This window comes from Protopterus annectens, chromosome 2.part0 (genome assembly GCF_019279795.1).
Source record: "Protopterus annectens isolate FY-2018-M chromosome 2.part0, PAN1.0, whole genome shotgun sequence".
Classification (NCBI taxonomy): Eukaryota; Metazoa; Chordata; order Ceratodontiformes; family Protopteridae; genus Protopterus; species Protopterus annectens.
In genome coordinates, this window is record NC_056728.1 from 1677274360 (window position 1) to 1677293943 (window position 19584).

Here is a 19584-nt window from a genome sequence, read left to right on the forward strand (position 1 = left end):
AAATAGTCTCTGGATCTGCAATAGGATTTTTGAAAAGGAACATATGGGACTCAGAGACCCTGTAGTATCTGTCTGATTTACTGGGAGCAGGAGGCAGGGAATCAGGGGCCAATCTGGATTCCGAGAAAGCGTCATCAACATTGTCTAGTACAGGAGTAATAGCCAAAGGCCTATGCTGAGGTAAGAGAAGGAAATCCCTAAGTCTCTTTTTTGAATCAGAAAATTCCTGGCTTTCCCACTGAAAATGCTCCCTCAGAGTATGTAAGGTTCCCCAAAAGAAAAATCCTCAGGAGGGGAAGCAGAGGGAATAGAGCCCTCTGCATCAGAATCCTCATAAGTAGGTAAGGACAAATCCAGGTAATGAGAAGAGTCAGAAAAAACAGAATCCTGATGAGAAGATTCATAATCAAGCTCAGCCCTAGGCCTCTTAGAGGGTGGGGGTAGGCCTCTTAGAGGGTGGGGGTTGACTACCCATGATTAGAGTTATTAGATTTTCAGACATTTTTATCATTTTTTGTTTAGGTATAGAGGCCTGAGCATGTGGCCTGGTCGTCATTTTTTTAGACATGGATCGAGATTTAGGCCTTATTAATGAAGGAGGTGTTGATTTAATATGCAAATCCATAGGCCTGAATGCACCCTCAGAAGCCGGTGCCTGCTCAGCGGCTCCGGACCCATCCAAGGTAGAGACATCCGCGGGTTCCACAGATGAAGTATCTCGCGGCATACCAGACTCCAAATGGGTCTCAGTAGAGGCCTGTGAATCAGTAGTAGTGGGTATCAGGGGCTGTGAAAGTGCCTCACTGAGTACCGGTGAACTGGCGACTGGCTTAGGAGAAGCGTTGTCAGCAGTTTTGGACCTTGGTGGCCTGTCTCTGTCTTTATCTTTGTGTTTTTTCGAAATTCCGGTAGTCGGATGGCTAACCAATGACATTTCTGGATAATTAAACCGAGAACTGAAATATTTAGAGGCAAAAATATACCGATGACGGATAGTGCGCTGATTAAATAAAGCACAAAACCTACAACAAGGTACTTTGTGGTCAGGGCCCAGGCAAGGAATACAGTACGAATGAAAATTTTTATGAGGTATTTGCTTTCCACAAGTAATGCAATTATTAACTTTTACTGACATCAGGAAGGAGCAAGAAAAAGTTTCCCCAACGGGGTACTTAGCTTTTAGTTGAAGACTTCGGTTCTGAAACTTGAAAATGAAAATTTCAGGAGTCGGCCGACTGGCACTTGCGAAAATGCTTCTGCTTTGGGCACCGCATGGTAAGAAAGACTGATGTAATGGCATTGGCTGCATGTTTTATACTCCTGACGACCTGACGTCATGGAAGAAGGGGCAGCAACCAATGCAGGACTCAAGACTTTGTTAATCAGGCCAACTGAGGGCAACCTGCAAGCAGATTACCCTAGTGTAATGACTGCAACAGTGAAACACAAAGAATATCTATCTTAATGTGATCCTGTTTAGGATATGGGATGTTAATTGTACTGTGATGTCCATCAACTATTACTCTACCTAATAAAATGCATTATGGGGGCAGCAAAGGCTTTAACCAGTATACAGAAGCCTTGGATTAAGAGGTGCAGACTTTCCTTGCAAAACAAGTATGACTGTTGAGAATCTCATCCCATGCCGACATATACCAGATTCCCATGGAATTACACCAACTATTTAGGCAATTGCTTGTCCTTCTTTGCCAGATACTGAATAAGACATTTCTCTGGAAAAAGCAGAGGAACCAGAAGCCAGCTCATCACTGGACTTCATCACCCTGAGGTGTAACATACTCTGGAAGCTGGGTATTCTTTTGGAGTCATCTTAGGGTAGTTATACAGAGCCACAGAAACTACCTCTGCCCTAGAGCAGACAGCTCTGTAGCACTCCAACACAAGTCCTGGGAGAAGACTTATTGATCCCAAGTGATAAACCAGGGTTAGAGGCAGGCCATGCATAAGGATGCCACAGCTACTCAGCCATGCAGTAGGTAGTGAAGTCCCCCTGATATGCATTCCTCAGAGCGTCTGACACAGCTACACCTCTTGCAAGCCTCTCATTATCTGTTTGTGATGGCAAGTAAAAACTCAACCCTTCTCTTACTATTCAAGGAGTAACTTGTGACGTAAGGTACAGAATACTATCTTTGGGAAGTCTGTGCAGAAAGATAATGTGATTGCTGTTTATCTTCTGACTCCTCTAACTTCTCACTTTGCTCTAGCATCACCCTGGGGTGACATGGGGGACTCATCTGACAGCCCATGTACTTTGCACCCTCCACTGGCTATGTATATTCAGACAGTTGAGGTAGGCCTTGAGTTTTATTCTTATTTGCCCATGGATGGTCTGGCTGAAATGCTGGCACTTATTATAATGTCCCATTGTGTCCTTCTTATCTAGGTAATGCAGACAGTGCATATGTGGAGTTTGATTCAATAAAAGGTAAAACTAAAAACACTTGAAAAGTTGCAGCTTCTTGTGCATCAAACAAGGAAATATTTTGAATGCTGGATTAAATATACAGACTATGGAAATGATAGAAAATAATTCAAGGATGTGCTTTTTTACCCTAGCAGATGATACTATAGCATATAACAACAAGAAGTCAGAACTCCAAGTATGAAAATGAGAAACATTCAGAAATACGACAAGCTGGGGATATCATAAGAAGAAATCCAGGCAGTTAGCCACTGCAGAAGGTGTCCAAATTCATATCATTAAATATTTAAGCAATAACTCACGCCTGGGTGTGGGTAATGCTGGATTTACCCACAGTTGGTGTGGTTTGGTCACGAGGGCGAAGCCCGAGTGGCCAAACAAAGACAACCGTGGGTAAATCCAGCATTACCCACACCCAGAAGTGGGTTATTGCTATTATACAATGACATTATTTAAGAAAAAAAATACTTTTCTTAAATAATGGCATTGTATAATGCCTCCGTGCTGCCCTTCCGCAGCTGTCTGGTATTCTGCGGCAGTTCTGATGTACTGCGCATGCGTATGCTTACACAGTACATCAGAGCTGTGTGTAGAAGCAATGGATAAAGCAAGATCTCCGTTGCTTTTTAGAAAGTGTCTCGCTATGTTAAAGGAGTTTAACATAGCGAGACAGCTTTAAAAAAAAGCAATGGAGAAAGGAAGTTCTCTGTTGCTTTTTTTAAGCTATCTCGCTATGTTAAATTCTTTTAACATAGACACCCTAAAAAGCAACAGAGATCTTGCATTCTCTGTTGCTGTAACAAAAAAAAAAAAAATAAGACTTATACGAATGGAAAAAGTCCTGGCGACCAGATCTTTTTCCATTAGTATAAGTCTGATTTACAATGGATACGCTGACCAATCAGCGTGCACATTTTGGAATATTAATGAGGGGTCATTGTATAATTACTGTTTTATTACCTGCATATCTGTTTAAATTGTGTAAATCTACAATTGGATATATATATATATATATATATATATATATATATATATATATATATATATATATATATTTACACACACTGTGTGTACGCACATAACTATGGAGCTCAATAAAAGTTTACACCTCTGTAAAGTTATACAAGTTTATATGTCAGCTAGATAGCTGAATCAACATACAGATATAAACAATGCATATTTCAAGTTTATCAAAGACCATGACAATTCTGTGATTTACTGATTACAATGAAAATAAAATAACTGAGAGTCATAAGGCAGCAACTTCCCTCCTCCCACCACAAAAAAAAAAAAAAAAGATCAGTTCTCCTTTTAATAGTGCGATGAAGATAAATTAATCCACAGAGTGTTTAATTAAGGGAAATAATATATAGGAAGGATCAACATGCTCATCTTTCAAGGAATATTTGACAGCAGCCGTGAAAAGTTCTTGAGTTCCCCATTCAAATTCTTAGAAAGTAAAATATGTTTCAAGCTATTTAATGAAAAGCAGATGCTGCACCCATTCTTGCTCTGGTTTAGTTTTAGAAGCCAGACACATCTATTATGCAGATATAATATGGTGAAGCCACAACAACATGAATACAAATGCATGGAAATGGCCATGATCTGATGGAAAAAGCAGCAAACAAGTAAAAGAATTTCATACTTCAAGCAGTCAAGAGAAAAAAATAAACAGGTAGAAAGAAGAAGAGGAATAAACTTACTTAAACTGCAATGAAATTCAGTGTCAAGCTTCTTAGTAAGTAGCTAATTCTGATTTTAGATGAGCAAATGTTTTTTTTTTTCTTTGACAGAAACAGAGAACCAAGCCATTTTGGATCCATCAAGGGCAGGTTCTGCGTATTAACCTGGTTAACTTCTATGAAAAAGTTACTTAAGCAATAGACAGGGGCAAAATAGTACACACCACATATCTAGACCCTGTAAAGGTATTCAACACCATTCTACACTCAGGTATAATAGATAAACTCTCTCAGGTAAATTTCATTCCCTGTGTAACATGTTGGATAGTAAATTAGCTCACAAAAAGAATCCAGCAAGTTAGAGTGGGTGGGCTTTACCTCTCTCAAAAGTCCTGTCAGTGTACCTTAGAGTTCAGTCCTTGGGCCACTCCTCTTTGGCATTTACTACTTGAAGCTCAAAGCTAAGGTTAAAGGTTTGTGGCTTACTAAATTGCAGATGACTAAAAACTTGGAGCAATCATAAACTCCCTAGTGGACACCAAGATCCTCAAGAGGGTTGATTCCAAACAAATAGCTGGTGTCAAAACAATGGATTAAAACTAAATGGCAAGAAGTGTACAGTCATTTTCTTTGGCAAGCATAATGCTCCTTGTAACTATTACATTGACAACACACCCCAGAAAATGAATTCCATAGTTAGGAATCTGGGAACCTTTGCCGGCAATCAACTGTCTTTTGATCACCATGCATCTATTGCTGCAAGGAAGTTTTTCTTCATTGCACAGCTTATATCTAAAGGTACTGGATCCAGATTTAGGGATGTAATCAATCCACTGTGCTTGGCACTAATTAGGCCAATCATTTAGTATAATGCCCCTTTCAGTAGGTACGTGTCCAAACACTTGTTACAACTGGAATGGCTGCAAAATTTTCTCACTAAAAAAAATCAAGGGTCCTAAATTGTAAAGGCTATGCAGACCAACTCAGAACCTTGCCTCTCTTCACAATGTCATACGAGCTACTAGCAGGTGACCTCTGTCTCATCTATAAAGCTTCAACAGACTTCTGTTAGACCTATTACTTGCCATAAATACCTGCTCAAGGGATCTTAAACACTTTTGAAAGATAAAATGAATATGTTTGAGGGATAGGTTTGTGTCACAGAAAATACTACTTCTAAGAAACTGTCTTCCACTCCATGTAAAGCAAACCTCTTCTCTTATTCTACTCAAATGTAATTTGGATGAAGGGATGGGTAACCACAAATTCAACCCTGGTTTAGCATCCCAACCCTCTTGGATAGGTGAAAATATATTAATGTCCCAACATATCCTTGTTCAGCCTATTTCTGGGTTATTCATATGTAAAATTTAAAGGGCTAAAATCTACCATGGGAATGTAAGACTAGGCTTATTAAGATCCTCACAGATCAACAGTCTAGTAAGTACCTATGAACTGTGAACTATGAAGGAGGAAGATCTGTTGTCATACGGTAGACTTTTCTCTCTTTATGAAAGTTTATTATGTACAATTCTTGCATGTAGCTGATGAATAGTGATGAATGAACTAAAAACCAGGGACTTATAAAATAGTCTGTCTAATGGCTGAAACACAACACTTTTACTTTGGTAACATGAAGTGGCAAGTTTTTATGGAAAAACTTACCTTCATGTAGAGTTTAATTTTAAAACTTTTTCAGTTAGAAAGAATTCATTATATTTCACTTATCTTGTTTAATAAGTACATTGTGATTAACAGTTGCAGTTTACCCCTGAGTTTATGTTGCAAAACTGTATTTTCCTGACCGAGTGCCTGTTGTTGAGTAGCCACTTTTTGCAGTCTGTCCTCAAGAGCCACAATTGTGCGTGAGTGTTGCCTGATTTGCTCCTTGTATTCTACCACTTCTTCATCATGTTTCTGTTTCTCTGTGCTCTGCCCATCCTGCAAGGAACTGATTTCAGATTTCAGCTTGTTTTTCTGAATTGTTAGTTCCTGCTCGAGGGCATCCTATGAAAGAAATGAGTGCATGATCAATATAGTGACACAGCAACGATACAATGTCATGAGCAAGCTGCAGCTAATGATCTAGGTTATATTAATGCATTAAGTTAACCAAACACACTGTAACCTTCTAACAATAAATGTCAGACACAGTCGTAGGCAAAATACTCGTACTAAGTAATAGCAACAACCAAAATAGTAATGACAGAAATCAAAATAAGGCTCAATGAGTGCCATACATTAATCAATACCTTCTTTTAATATATTCTGCCACTAGTTTCAGGTGAAATATAATAAACATCAAAATGTTTTGGACCTCGACAGCTGGGTTACACACAGTATTTGATCTTGATAATAGATAATCATCTTTGTTTGATAAGCTGCCTGGTGCCAGGAGGAATTTGTAGGGCAGGAATGTGAGTGAGTAACTGATGTTGTCTCATCCATTGGTGGGGGGGGGGTTCACAGAATCTTGCCACAAGAGCTCCACTTTAGCAGGGACGTTGGGAGGCATATGCACTGTACTGATTTCAGTACAAATATTTTAGAAGGGGGGTAGCTTTTTTGAAAAAAATAAACATACGTATTTAAAGTGTGTTGGCTCCTTTAAGGAGCATACCAGCCAGTCGGAAGTGAGCTTACATCATGTCCAGCTGGCTGGCTGCGAGCGGGAAACAGTGATTGAAGTAAGTGTAATGTAATGGATTATCATGTGTGTGTTACTTGGAAGGCAAGCAAGCACTGGATTCGCAAGTGGGAAACAATGATGTGAGTAATGGATTCGCGAGCTGTAATGGATTATCGTGTAAGTTACTTGGAAGGCAAGCAATGGATTTCCGATTGAAGTAAGTGTAATGGATTATCGTGGGCAAGCAATGGAGTGTGTGCAATTGAAGTAAGTAAGTGTAATGGAGTATCATGGGCAAACAATGGTGTGTGCAATTAAGTAAGTGTAATGGAGTATCATGGGCAAGCAATGGAGTGTGTGCAATTGAGTATCATGGGCAAGCAATGGAGTGTGTGCAATTGAGTATCATGGGCAAGCACTGGAGTGTGTGCAATTGAGTATCATGGGCAAGCAATGGGGTGTGTGTGTGTGTGTGTGTGTGTGTGTGTGTGTGTGTGTGTGTGTGTGTGTGTGTGTGTGTGTAAATGCCCCCGCATAATACACCTGCTGGTTATAGGTGTTCAGGCTCAAACCCTGTACCTTTGCTTCAGGGTAAGTAATAGCCTAAAGTCCCTAACCACCACCATTTCTGAACTTTGTTCAGATTTGCTTTTCTAATGGTTGTGAGCTATGGTGAGAACTGAAGTTGTATTTCTCCAATTATTGTTTTTGATGTTTGTCCAGGTTTTTTGTGCTAAGGTGTGAAGTGAGAACTGAATTTGTATTCCCTCATTATTGGCTTTGTTTATCCAGGTTTTTTGTGCTAAGAGGTTGAGAGCTATCTGATAGCCATTAATTTTGTCTTCCTATTTTTCAAACTGCTGGTTTAGCATAGTGGTATGTTGCACTGACTATAGTGTATATGGTTCTGGGTTCAAGAGATGCATGGTGATAACACAGCATTTTATTCTAGCAACTTTTCAAAATTATACAAGCAATGTTTAAAATGTGTCCCTGTTTTTGGGCTTTTGTCCCCCCCCCAATAAATGTTGGCTTTTTCCAGATTTCTTGTGCTGCAAAGTTCAGAGATACAGCTGTCAACATTTTACAAGGAGCTGAGAGCTGCAGGGGAACTTAAGTTTAGTGCTGCTTATGCAGAGTCTGCTTGTACTGTTAATAGCACAACAGGTAGTGTACTTGTTTTTGATGCAGAAGGCTGTGGGTTCTTCTCCCACAGTAGGTAGATGCATTGCTAATACTGTACTGTGTTGTAAAGGGGGGTGGATGCTGTAATCTGTTTTGGCGAAGATATCTAGTAGTAACTATGAACTGTTATCAGTTTGCCATCCATTCCCTATTGCAATATTACTAGCGTATCATTGTTTTTAATGCAACATAGGCAATTTATTCCTCAAGGGCAACAGGCACATTATTTGTAGATGAAACCATGAAATATAAAGTTGTTTGCTAGCAGCAGCCTCTTCATTAGTTACAGATTTCTCTAATGTGGAATTATGTAGATGGCTTTTACTAGTTCAGAGATTGTGCATATTTACTGATACTGGTGGACTGTAGAAGTTTGAGTAGACTTTTATGATGGAAGGTGTATCAAAGAGCACGTGTATATTTCATGTGCAAGGGGCCTATGATTTGAAAACAGCCCAAAGTTAATCTTTATCTGCCACTGGCAAAATGTATTTTCTTTGAATGTGGGTTTCAATGCTGTTTCAATTAATGTGAGTTTCAAGGGCAGAGAAGTTTTAATGCTAAGTCTAGTTTCATTGTGAGACTGCATTGCTTTGTTTAGCAGATATTTATTGGTGTTCATGCTGTAAAATGCAAAACAAAACCTTTTCTGGCAAATCATTTAGGAATGAAGTCACTAAATAATGGCCGACGTTAAGTTTCAGACGTCATAATCTTCAGAAAAATGCATGCTAAAGCAAGACCTGATATTCTAGCAACTGTCTTAAGTTTATACAGGGTCAATTTTTAGTACTGTTTGTATGTTCCCCCAATATATTTGGCCTTGTCCAGATTTCCTGCATTAAGAGGTTGAGAGGTATGTGCAAATCGCTTTATAGAATTAGGAATATCCAAACCTCTCAACTGTCCCCAATTTTGGCTTAAAATGTTGCTCTCCCCCTAATAATCTCTCCGCAAAATAGCAATTTTGGAAGAAAATATGGAGGGTTTACTTTACTTTTATAAATAACTGTAATGATCAGAGTTATACATTACTTTTATTTCAGAAATGCATGTAGATTCTCTAATTTTGTCAGCTGCTCTAAGTTAACTGTGCTCATATTAAAATGGTATCCCTTCTTTGACAGGTTCCCAGCTGTATTGTCTGGCAATTTTATATTTTTGCATCACATTTTTGGTCCGTTTTTCATAAAATTGCGGTTTTCTGGCACATTAGTCACAAATCATTAAAGACTGAAGTTAGAAAATAATGGCAGACATTTGAGTTTCAGATTTCATACCTTTCAGAAAATCCGTACTAATGCAAGACCTACTACTATTCTATTATCTTTCTAAGTTTATAAGAGCAATATTTAAAAAAAATGTCCTTATTTTTGGGCCTTTACCTCAGTTTTATTTGTTTGTTGTTCTAAGAGGTTGAGGTGTGTGTGTGTGTGTGTGTGTGTGTGTGTGTGTGTGTGTGTGTGTGTGTGTGTGTGTGTGGTAGGTAGCATACCTCTCAACTGTCCAAATTTTGCAGAATGACCAAATTTTTGCCCCATATTTTTTGTCTATTTCTCATAAATTTTGTGATTTTTCTAGAAAATCATTGAAGGCTGAAGTTAGAAAATAATGACAGGCATTTGAGTTTCAGACTTCATGTCCTTTAGAAAAATTCATACTAGCACAAATCCTGTTATTCTAGCAACTTTCTCATACTAGCACAAATCCTGTTATTTTAGCAACTTTCTAAGTTCACGAGAGCTTTATTTAATATCTGTCCCTGTTTATTTTAGGCTTTGTCCATATTTCTTGCACTAAGAGGTAGGTAGGGGTGTGTGTGTGAAGGAAACATCCTAGTAATTTACTCAAGCTCAAAACCTGTATCTTAGTTACAGAAAACAAAAGCATAAATTCTCTACCCCAACTACCATGCTGCATTTTTCAAAGAACTGACATTTCAGGTTAATTTTCAAATCAAGGAACCGAGTTTGAGTGAATTTATATTATATTACTGAAGAGGCATTACAGCGAATGCGTCTTCGACACTAAAAGAGCAAACCGTGAATTACAAGAATGGTCGTAGCTTGGCTGGGGAGGGGGGTAGCAGTTTGAGAGCTGTGAGTACAAATTTGAAAATCCTAGCTACACCCCTGCACTTTAGGGAAGGCCAATGATTGCATTCCTGCATTAGGTACACAGAGTAGGGTGTCACAAGCTTTCTAAGGAATAAAGGCACTATAGCTGGAGGTGCAGGTATGTGGAAATGAGCACTATATGTAGCAATCATTGCACCAAGCATTCTGGCTACTGGATGAAGCTGCTAAGAGAATTACCAAAAAAAAAAAAAACCCTCAGACCTCCTGCTAGATGACTACATGACTGCAGTGATGACTGCCTTTCTTTCTCTTTTTTCATGTTATCTTATGAATGCCATGAGTGAAAACAATACATGGGGAGATAATGCAGTGAGGGGACAGAGGCCAAAGAAAATATGTTTGGACTTGGAAGTCAAAATTAGGGGATGGAAAATATTTCTGAATATGTAAAGATATCAATGTAAAGTTCTCAATGATTTTTCTAGTTTAATTTGTTCCACAGATGATGAGAAAACGACACAGTATGTTTTTTTTTAATTAAAGTGCATCCATTTCTAGTATTGCTGCTAGTTTGTTCTTACTATTACAAAGCAAATTTATGACGACTTATTAGATGACATGTGAGTAGCACAATTTGTATTGTAATATGAAATGGAATCACTGGCACTTGCAGATGTGATTAAGCCTGAACATGTTCATCTAAGACCATACAGCAGCATAAAAAGGGATACAGCTCAAAATATGGGCTTCTTTGCAAGTCTTCAGTGCAGTAGATTGCAAAAATCACATAATCACTCCTGTAAGAGCTTGAGACTACTGTACACTGTTTTGGGGACTCTCTCCTTTCTCCAACATTTTGTGACTGATGATTTGGTTTATATAAGTTCAGAGGTGTGAGGGATGCAGGTGGCTTGTTCCCCTTGAAAGCACTGTTTGTGAGCTGTACCATTATCTGTAATGCTACAAGCACCTTTTGACATTTGTGGACCAAGTATTTCCTATCCAAGCATTTGTGTTTGAGATTTCATAACAGAAGCCAAAATATGATTTGAACTGTGAGCCACAGTATGTTGTACAAAGGAGCAGTTTTCACAGATATTATAATGATTCCTTGTTTTTGCCAGATATGAAACTTGTAGGCCCTAGCTTCAGACTGTGTACTTGCCTTTGTTACCTACATATTCTGCTGAAGTGCTGTACTTAAATATCTTAAGACAAATATTTTGTCAATGAATAAGTTTAGGCAACACCTATTAACAGAATATAAGATAAAACTGGTCTGTTATCACACTTCAACTTCTTACCATTCTAAGAACTTAGATATGCTCATAACATAAGGGCTCAAATAGAGAAAGAAAGCCTGAATGCATATCAAATGCCTGCCTCTTTCTGAGGAAGAGAGAGAAAGAGAAGGTACAGTCTGCACATCAATCTGTTGTCTGATCTTTGCACTGCTACTGAAGCCAGGAATAGAAGAAAATTACTTTCCATGGTATGATGTGATGACCCTGCTTAAGTCAAAGGGATGGCCAAAAAGTACAGCTGTGTAGATGACCTAATAGATCACTGTTGCTGGAGCCTAATATAGGTACCACCCCTCATGACTGACTAGCTTTTCAAAGCTTAAGGACACCTTCCACTTGCTGCAACTGTCAAGAGTTTGATAAGAGCTCCACAGAAAGAGAGAGGAAGCACAAATTACCTGACAGCTTTTTTTTTTGCCAAGGAAGGGAGGCAAGATCCCTGAAAAGAAAACTTTTAGGAAATAATTCAACAGTAAAATATATACAAAAGGGCATCCATAATCTGGCAACACAGCCAGGGCTGGATGGAGGGGAAAATACTGCAACAGTGATTAGAACATCTACTGGTATGGTAAGTTTTAGTTACACAACTGTACTGCTTAACATACAGATCACTGTTGCAGTAGCAGATTACCATAGCTTATAAAACTAAAAAAGGGAGAAGGCTAATAAACTAAGTCTACAGGAACCCCTGGAGTATGGACTTACCAAAGCCGGTTCTGGACCTTGAAAAGGAATTCAGTTTGTAGTGCTTTGTAAACTAAGTACTGGGAACCACATTGCTGACTCTAGAGTCCATCCTTTTCCAGAAAGCCACCAAAAAAGCCAAGGCCCTTGAAGAATAGGCCTTAGCCCTGTGTGGAAGTGGCATGTTATGGTAAGCATAACAAAGGCAATAGCATGAAACAAACACCTGTCACTAGTCTGTTTTGACACTGGTTGTCATTTAGATATTATCTGAGACGCCTGTGGACATCTTAAAGTGTGAAGAATCTTACATCCCATATTTCTAGGTTCAGGAAAGAAAACATTGATTTTCAGTACAAATTCCCCTCAACAAATACACTGTTCCTGAGCACGAAAACAACAAATTATACAAAAATATATTTGGAACAGGTACACGGCAGTACTTTTAAATGCGACAGCAGAGTCTCTTCATAAAATTCCAATTTATTATAAAAGACAGGGTAAGCGCTTTCACAAACTTACATTTGCTTCATCAGACCACAATACAAAACAGTGCAATCAGAGTTAAATAGTATCAGCCCTCCCTTTAAATTTAAAATAACCAGTCATGCTCATTTCCATGCAGTGATCTATGGTACATTGTAAACCAATTTACACACACTAAATTCACTCTAATCAACATTAAACATAACACTTCATAAGCATCTATTAACAACATTCTAAGTATTAAAACCATTCATAAAATTAAGGCATCTTAACTTATATATTCAACTATTTCCTCAACTTCCTATTTTTAAGCATTGGTCCAGTAGAAATGTGTTCATTCAAACCCCTTCCCAGATGGGCTCTCAACTTAATAATCCATTTAAGTTCTGCTTCTTCTGTCCTATTTATTACATTCCCCATCCTTATCCCTACATTTACAATTTCCAACACTAAATTTAAACTCATGGTGTGTACCCTGTTCTAAAGTATGTTTATGCTGAGGCCTTGAGTATAAGATGAAGGCCTCAGCAGATTGTAACACAAAGAACCGTGTTTACCTTGCTCATTGTGGAACATGTAGGTCCTTTTATGTAGGCAAAACCAAAAATAAAGAACGAAAGCATCCACAGAACTCCACCAACGATTTATTGCATAGTTAAGCGCTTTCATCGGCTGAATAGCTAGACTTCCTCAGAAGAAATAAAAGCTCAAAACAGGCAGCTTAAATATATAAACCCCGCCCAAACAATCCAATAAAACAATTAATACTTAAGAACACATCAAACATCACAGAGCATGTATTAAATATAGAGAAACTTTTTTTGCAAAACCTACTAATAAAAAATGTGATTATGAATGTAAAAAACAGTATGAATAAAATAAATAATAAAAATTGACATATAAAAAAATGTGCATGTATGCATATAATATAATATGAAATACAAACTTGAAAATTGAGATTAAATAGCTAATAGTTTACTCTCCAGTCCAGCTGGTGAATCTGGGAATCTTGAGGCAATGCTACAATTGCCTTATGTACACAGACCACGCTCTCCTCCCTACAAGCTCAAATATATGTGAGAGATGGAACTATATAGCCAAACTGGAGGCTGAGCTCTCTCAACCCAGTACTGGCTCAGTCAATCAGGAGAAGAAGGGAACCACACACCCCACAATTCCAGTCTCACATAGACCTACCGCATCAACAAACCAAACACATAAACACACAAAAACAAATTCGGAGGCTCTAAATAAAAATCTGCCTAAGCAGCAGAGACCTCCAAAGCAGATATCCAAGCAAACCCTACCCCACACCAATACCCACGTATCACATAGTTCACAAAGTCAGTGTGCCACACAGTCACAGCCCTTAAGGCTAAACAACACACCTAATACACTTGTAATAGGTGACTCTATTGTCAGACACACTGATGTCCCACTCACCAGACTGAAAAAGGAGAAGGTCACTGTAAGCAGCCTGTCGGGTGCCAGGATCCGCCACATAATGCATGCACTCAGGTCACTCCAAAGCAAGTACAAGTATGACTCCGTCATTGTCCATGCTGGTATGAATGACCTGAGATGTACCTCCCTGGACTACATGAAAAGAAACATAGAGGAGCTCTCTGATCATGTAGCCCAGGCCAGTATGACCCTGACCTTGAGTAGCATCTTGCCCTCACCAAAAATGATGCCACAATATAAAGACAAAATGATCAATTTTAACAATTGGCTAAAGTATTGGTGTAATTTAAAGGGGGATCCAGTGTCTGTCAGCCTGGGATGACATGCTCGACAAGCCACGTTGCTTCGCTAGGGACGGCTTGCACCTGTCACCCCTGGGCTTTCGAATACTGGCTAAGGCTCTTGCCACCCCCATAGTGCCTCTTTTAGGCAAGGCTCAAAAGACAAACCCACCTCCATAGACAACACAATGAAAAAAAAAACTAAGGGTAATGCTGCTCAATGCCAGAAGTCTAAACCTCAAGATGCATGCACTCGTGGCTCTCCTCAGTATGGAGAATATCGATATCTGTGCAGTTACAGAAACCTGGTTCAAGGCTCCTGAAAGCACCCCAGCACTACCAGGTTATACTTCATACCATGCTTTTCGGCCACAAAACTCGGACCGAACCACAAAAGGAGGGGGAGTATCCATATACATCAAAGATACCCACACCTCCAGGTTAGTAGCACTGCACGCAGCATCGGAGACCATGTATGTGCAACTAACAGTGGGCAAAACTGCCTTTCAATTTTTAGCCTGCTACAGACCACCCTCCCAGACTCAGGAACCCCACTCGGCTTTCCTGAGAACACTGGAGAATATGAAGGTCTCTCCAAACACCATTATATTGGGTGACTTCAACTACCCAAACATTGACTGGGAAAACTACTCAAGCCCCAACACCCTCGCCCAACGGTTCCTAGAATTTATAAACTCAAATGCTATGGAACAACTGTCACCACCCCCACAAGAGGGGAAAACATATTGGACCTGGTCATCACCAACATGAGGACTCTATGTTCCACACCAGAGGTATACCCCTCATTGGTAAGGTCAGACCATAAATTAATTTTACTGGACATCCATATCCCGTCCACACCCCCAGCTAAGGAAACCACGGTGAAGAACTTCTCAAAATCAAACTTCACACTTCTCACAACTGAGGTGGTATCCTTCAAAGCCCCCGGGCTAGTAGAAAATACAGCTCAAACCGCAGAATCCTTTACAAATGTATTCTATGGACACCTACAGGAATGCATGGATCGTGCTATCCCAAATAAAACCAATACTCACTCACACAAAGGCAGGAGACCTGACTGGTGGACCCCAGCCATAAATAAGCTATACAGCAGAGGGAGGAAGCTACTACATGATAGAGCAAAATCCCAAAAAGGGAAGGCATCTCTGATCAGTACTAGCAAGAAACTACGATCCCTCATAAAATCATCTAAGGCTAGCTTCAAAAGAAAAATTGCACAAGACACTAAAGAAAATCATAAGGCCTTCTTTAGTTATGTCAGGAACCTGGGTGGCAACTCCCAGATATGCTCTGAGTTAGTGCAAAATGACAAAAAATACACTGAACCCACAGACATTGCCAACATCCTGGCAGACTGGTTCAGTACAAATTTCTCCCCCCATCCCCCCAAAAGAGCAAATGTCTATCCCAACAGAGTGTAGCCTCCCTGACATCACAGATAAACAGGTGAGAGCTGCCCTCTCCAAAGCAAAAAACACAGCATCAATGGGATCGGACAGTGTCCCAGGCTGCGTATTACACGAGCTTCAAGAAGAACTTAACCCTCACATAATGTCACTGTTCAATCTCAGCCTTACTACAGGATATGTACCCAAGGAATGGCGTACAGCAACAGTGCTCCCTCTCCACAAAGGTGGTGCCACAACAGACCCCGGAAACTATCGACCTATAAGCCTGACTAGCCTGGTCTGCAAAGCTATGGAGCGTATCATCATGGAACTCATAAACAAAGACATTGGGAACCTCCAGACACTGGATCCTACCCAATTCAGCTTTGTTAAGGGCAGATCTTGCCTCTTGAACCTGGTCAACTTCTTTGAAACAGTTACCAGAGCCATAGACGAAGGGAAGGTAGTCCACACAGCCTACCTGGACCTCGCAAAAGCCTTCGACACAATACCCCACTCGGGCATCATAAATAAGCTCACCAGCTTAAATATCAACCCCTATGTCACAAGATGGGTTGCAAACTGGCTCAGGGATAGAACCCACATGGTCAGAACTGCAGGTTCCATGTCAGACTCTAAACCAGTTACAAGTGGCATCCCACAAGGCTCAGTCCTGGGACTTCTCTTGTTCAGTATATATTTCTCTGAGGTACAGGCTAACACGGGAGGACTATGGCTGACCAAGTTCGCAGATGACTGCAAACTGGGTGCCATAATCGACTCTCTGGCTGACATAAGCATCCTCCAAAACGGTCTCACAGAGATGGATAACTGGTGCCAGAGCCATGGCCTAAAGCTAAATGCCAAAAAATGCATAGTCATCCCCTTTGGGAAAAACAAAGTGCCCACAAATTACCACATAGTACCGACGAAGTAATTAGGGAATTGGGGACCCAAGTAAATAGTAATCTCTCCTTTGACAATCACGTTGCCAAAGTGGTAAGAAAGACCTTCTATATAGCCCACCTTATCACGAAAGGCTTCATATCTAGATCAAGAGAGGTCATTGTGCCCCTCTACTCATCACTCATCAGGCCCATAATTGAATACAATGCCCCATTTGGGATGTACCTTACCCAACACCTGCAGCAACTGGAAAGACCCCAAAAGTACCTCACCAAGAGGATCAAGGGACTCAAACAGATGCCCTATGCAGTTCGGCTAAAGAAACTCCAGCTCTACTCAGTTGCTTACCGCCTACTCAGAGGCAATCTGTGCCTGACGTATAAAGCCATGTCCAACCCAGAATTAATGGACATGCTCTACCTCAGGAAATCCAAATCCCTTAGTGCTACACGCTCCAGGGACTTAAACCTCAGCACAGAAATAAATAGGACATGCTGGAGGGACAAATTCATATCCCAGAGGCTCCCCTCACTCTGGAACAAAATCCCAGTCCAAGTTAGGCAGAGCCCCTCACTGACCCTCTTCAAGAGAAATCTTGACGAGTGGATGGGAGATCGTAAGTTTACCCTGGGGATCTCTTCTGTGTCCCTGCTAGACAGAGGCACAGTAAACTAACCTTAAAAGGGCTATCTTCTGTGGCCTACTATTCAAAGGCACAGTCTACTAATCTAAAAGGGTGGCGAAAGCCAAACACACTCTGGCTAGGCTTACAAATGCCCTAAGGCAGATAGCCTAGTATCAACCTATGAACCTATGAATGTAGGCAAAACAAATAGATGTCTGTGACAGCGCATCAGGGATCACCTTTATTGCACATGGAAGGGTCAAAAATATAGTGCACTAGCTAAACATACTTTAGAACAGGGTAATTACTAGGCCTAGTAGTTAGCTATGAACTTATAATGTTGTGAATAAAACTGATTATTTTTCTAGTATGAATCAAGACCAACAAAGGACATGATAAATATTTTATATGACTGTTGAAAAGACTATGACAGTATAATGATAGATTGAAGAGAAATAAGTTTAAATTAAGAGTAAACAGAGAAGAAATATCAAAGTTACATTTTAAGTTTAAAGGGTCTGAATCCAGTTGAAAAGAAAATTAAAATCATACTGCAAATGCCTCCATTATAGGGAAGATAGTTTGGTGTCAATAAGTCAGTCAACTTACAAATAGATTTTAATCTGAATAGAATTGCAACAATGATTTTATAGAAGATAAACTAGGTACTTATTGGTCAAAAGCCTTTACAAGCACAGAAGTTATATACATATATGGGGATGAAATGCTCCATGAAAAAAATATATCTATATATCCATCTATCCATCCATCCATCCATCCATAACCTCTTTTCCAATTTTTGCACATAGGATCGGGGTGTCTCTTCAACAGCAACAATTATCTAGAGCCAAGAATCACAAAGCCAGGTGGCTAGCCCTGCTGCAGTTGTTTTTCTATATTACACATTCGCATGCACACTCACTTCTATGGCCAATTTAGAGTGTCTAATCCACATACTGCATGTCTTCGGAATGTGGGAGGAAACCAGAGCACACAGAGGAAACCCATGTAAACACATGGAGGACATGTAGACTCCACATAGAAGGCACCCCACCTGAGAACTGAACTGGAGAACCTCTTGCTTTTAGGTGACAACACTGTTGTTTGTGTCTTTCGGCTTATCCCGGTTATTGGTCGCCACAGCAGAACTCCGGTCCGCTAATGTTTGGTAGTGGATTTTTATGTGCCGAGTTACTAGCCCTGACGCTCAACCTTCAACGAAGGCACGCCCATTCACGCATGCCTCCACAGAGAAGACGCTCTAGCTGAGAATTGAATGCGACAACGTCTTGCTGTGCGGTGACAACGCTACGTTAGGCAACAACACTATGCACTGAAATTATAAACAACTTCAGAATATACTTATGTAGCTTTTGTGCAAGGCACTGCAGAGACTGCAAAGAATGCTGTGGTAGTTACACAGATGCAACCTATAAGCAAACTGAAAGTCAGAAGAAGAGATGCCTATACTATATTACACAGACTCATTCATAATTGTTGGAGTGGCAAGTAGATCTGCTTGTTGATGAACTGGAAGTTGGCTACATAACCCTACAATTCCCCATGACAGATGAGCCTGAAAAATCTTCAGAAATATACAAAGATTGATCCAGAAATGCAAATACTTAATGAAGCAAATGTGAAAGGATGACAGCTACAGTAGGGATAGAAATACAGACTTGATTTACATTTAAAATGAAGATTAGCTACATAGAAGGGTAAATGTTCAAAGCAAAAAAAAAACTGTAGTGCTTAATGAGTACAGGAAATACATGGCGGTAAGAATTCAAGAATCAAACCTTGGCATTGCAAAGAGCTAAAGATGTTTTATTTTTGGTCGAAAATGTCAGTTAATGTAGGACACAAAAGTTAGAACTATGCAGTGTGTAATGTCTGTCACAATCCAAAAGAAGCTACATTATCTTTTTAAGTGCCCAGAAAATCGCAGACTAACATTGGTAGAGACTTGCTTCAGTGTGAAGACACATTGAATTTGATCTGTGATGATTACTACTGAAGTTTATTGATGTTGCAAAAGCATATGATTCTACAAGTAGAGATATGACAAATGTTCTAAAAGCTATATTCTAAAGATACAACTTTGTAGTTTTATATACATACATGTACATATATAGATACAGATATATAGATATTGATATACAAAAGAAATTTCAGCATATAGCATCCAGTCTAAATTACCTTCACTCAAATGGTTAAGTTAATATACCCTATACAGACTGCTAAACATTTGATGAAGAACTTGCAGGACATTAACAGTAATTATTACAAGGGCTGTCATATAACATTATTAAAATATATCCATTCAACAGTGTTAGTCTATTGCCATTCCATCTACTTACAGGCTATAGATTAAGAAGATGGATTCTCACATCCGCAAC

General features: G+C 39.6%; 1 protein-coding gene across 1 annotated transcript in view; it reads right to left on the minus strand.

Annotated features, from left to right (window-relative positions):
- FHAD1 (forkhead associated phosphopeptide binding domain 1) overlaps nt 1-19584 on the minus strand; it is a gene marked incomplete at its 5' end in the record, with an annotated part of 2130934 nt that overhangs the window by 1004863 nt on the left and 1106487 nt on the right. Inside the window, one exon of the mRNA XM_044060429.1 lies at nt 5901-6138. Within this exon, the coding sequence (XP_043916364.1) occupies nt 5901-6138 (238 nt within the window). The remainder of the gene's footprint in view (nt 1-5900; nt 6139-19584) is intronic.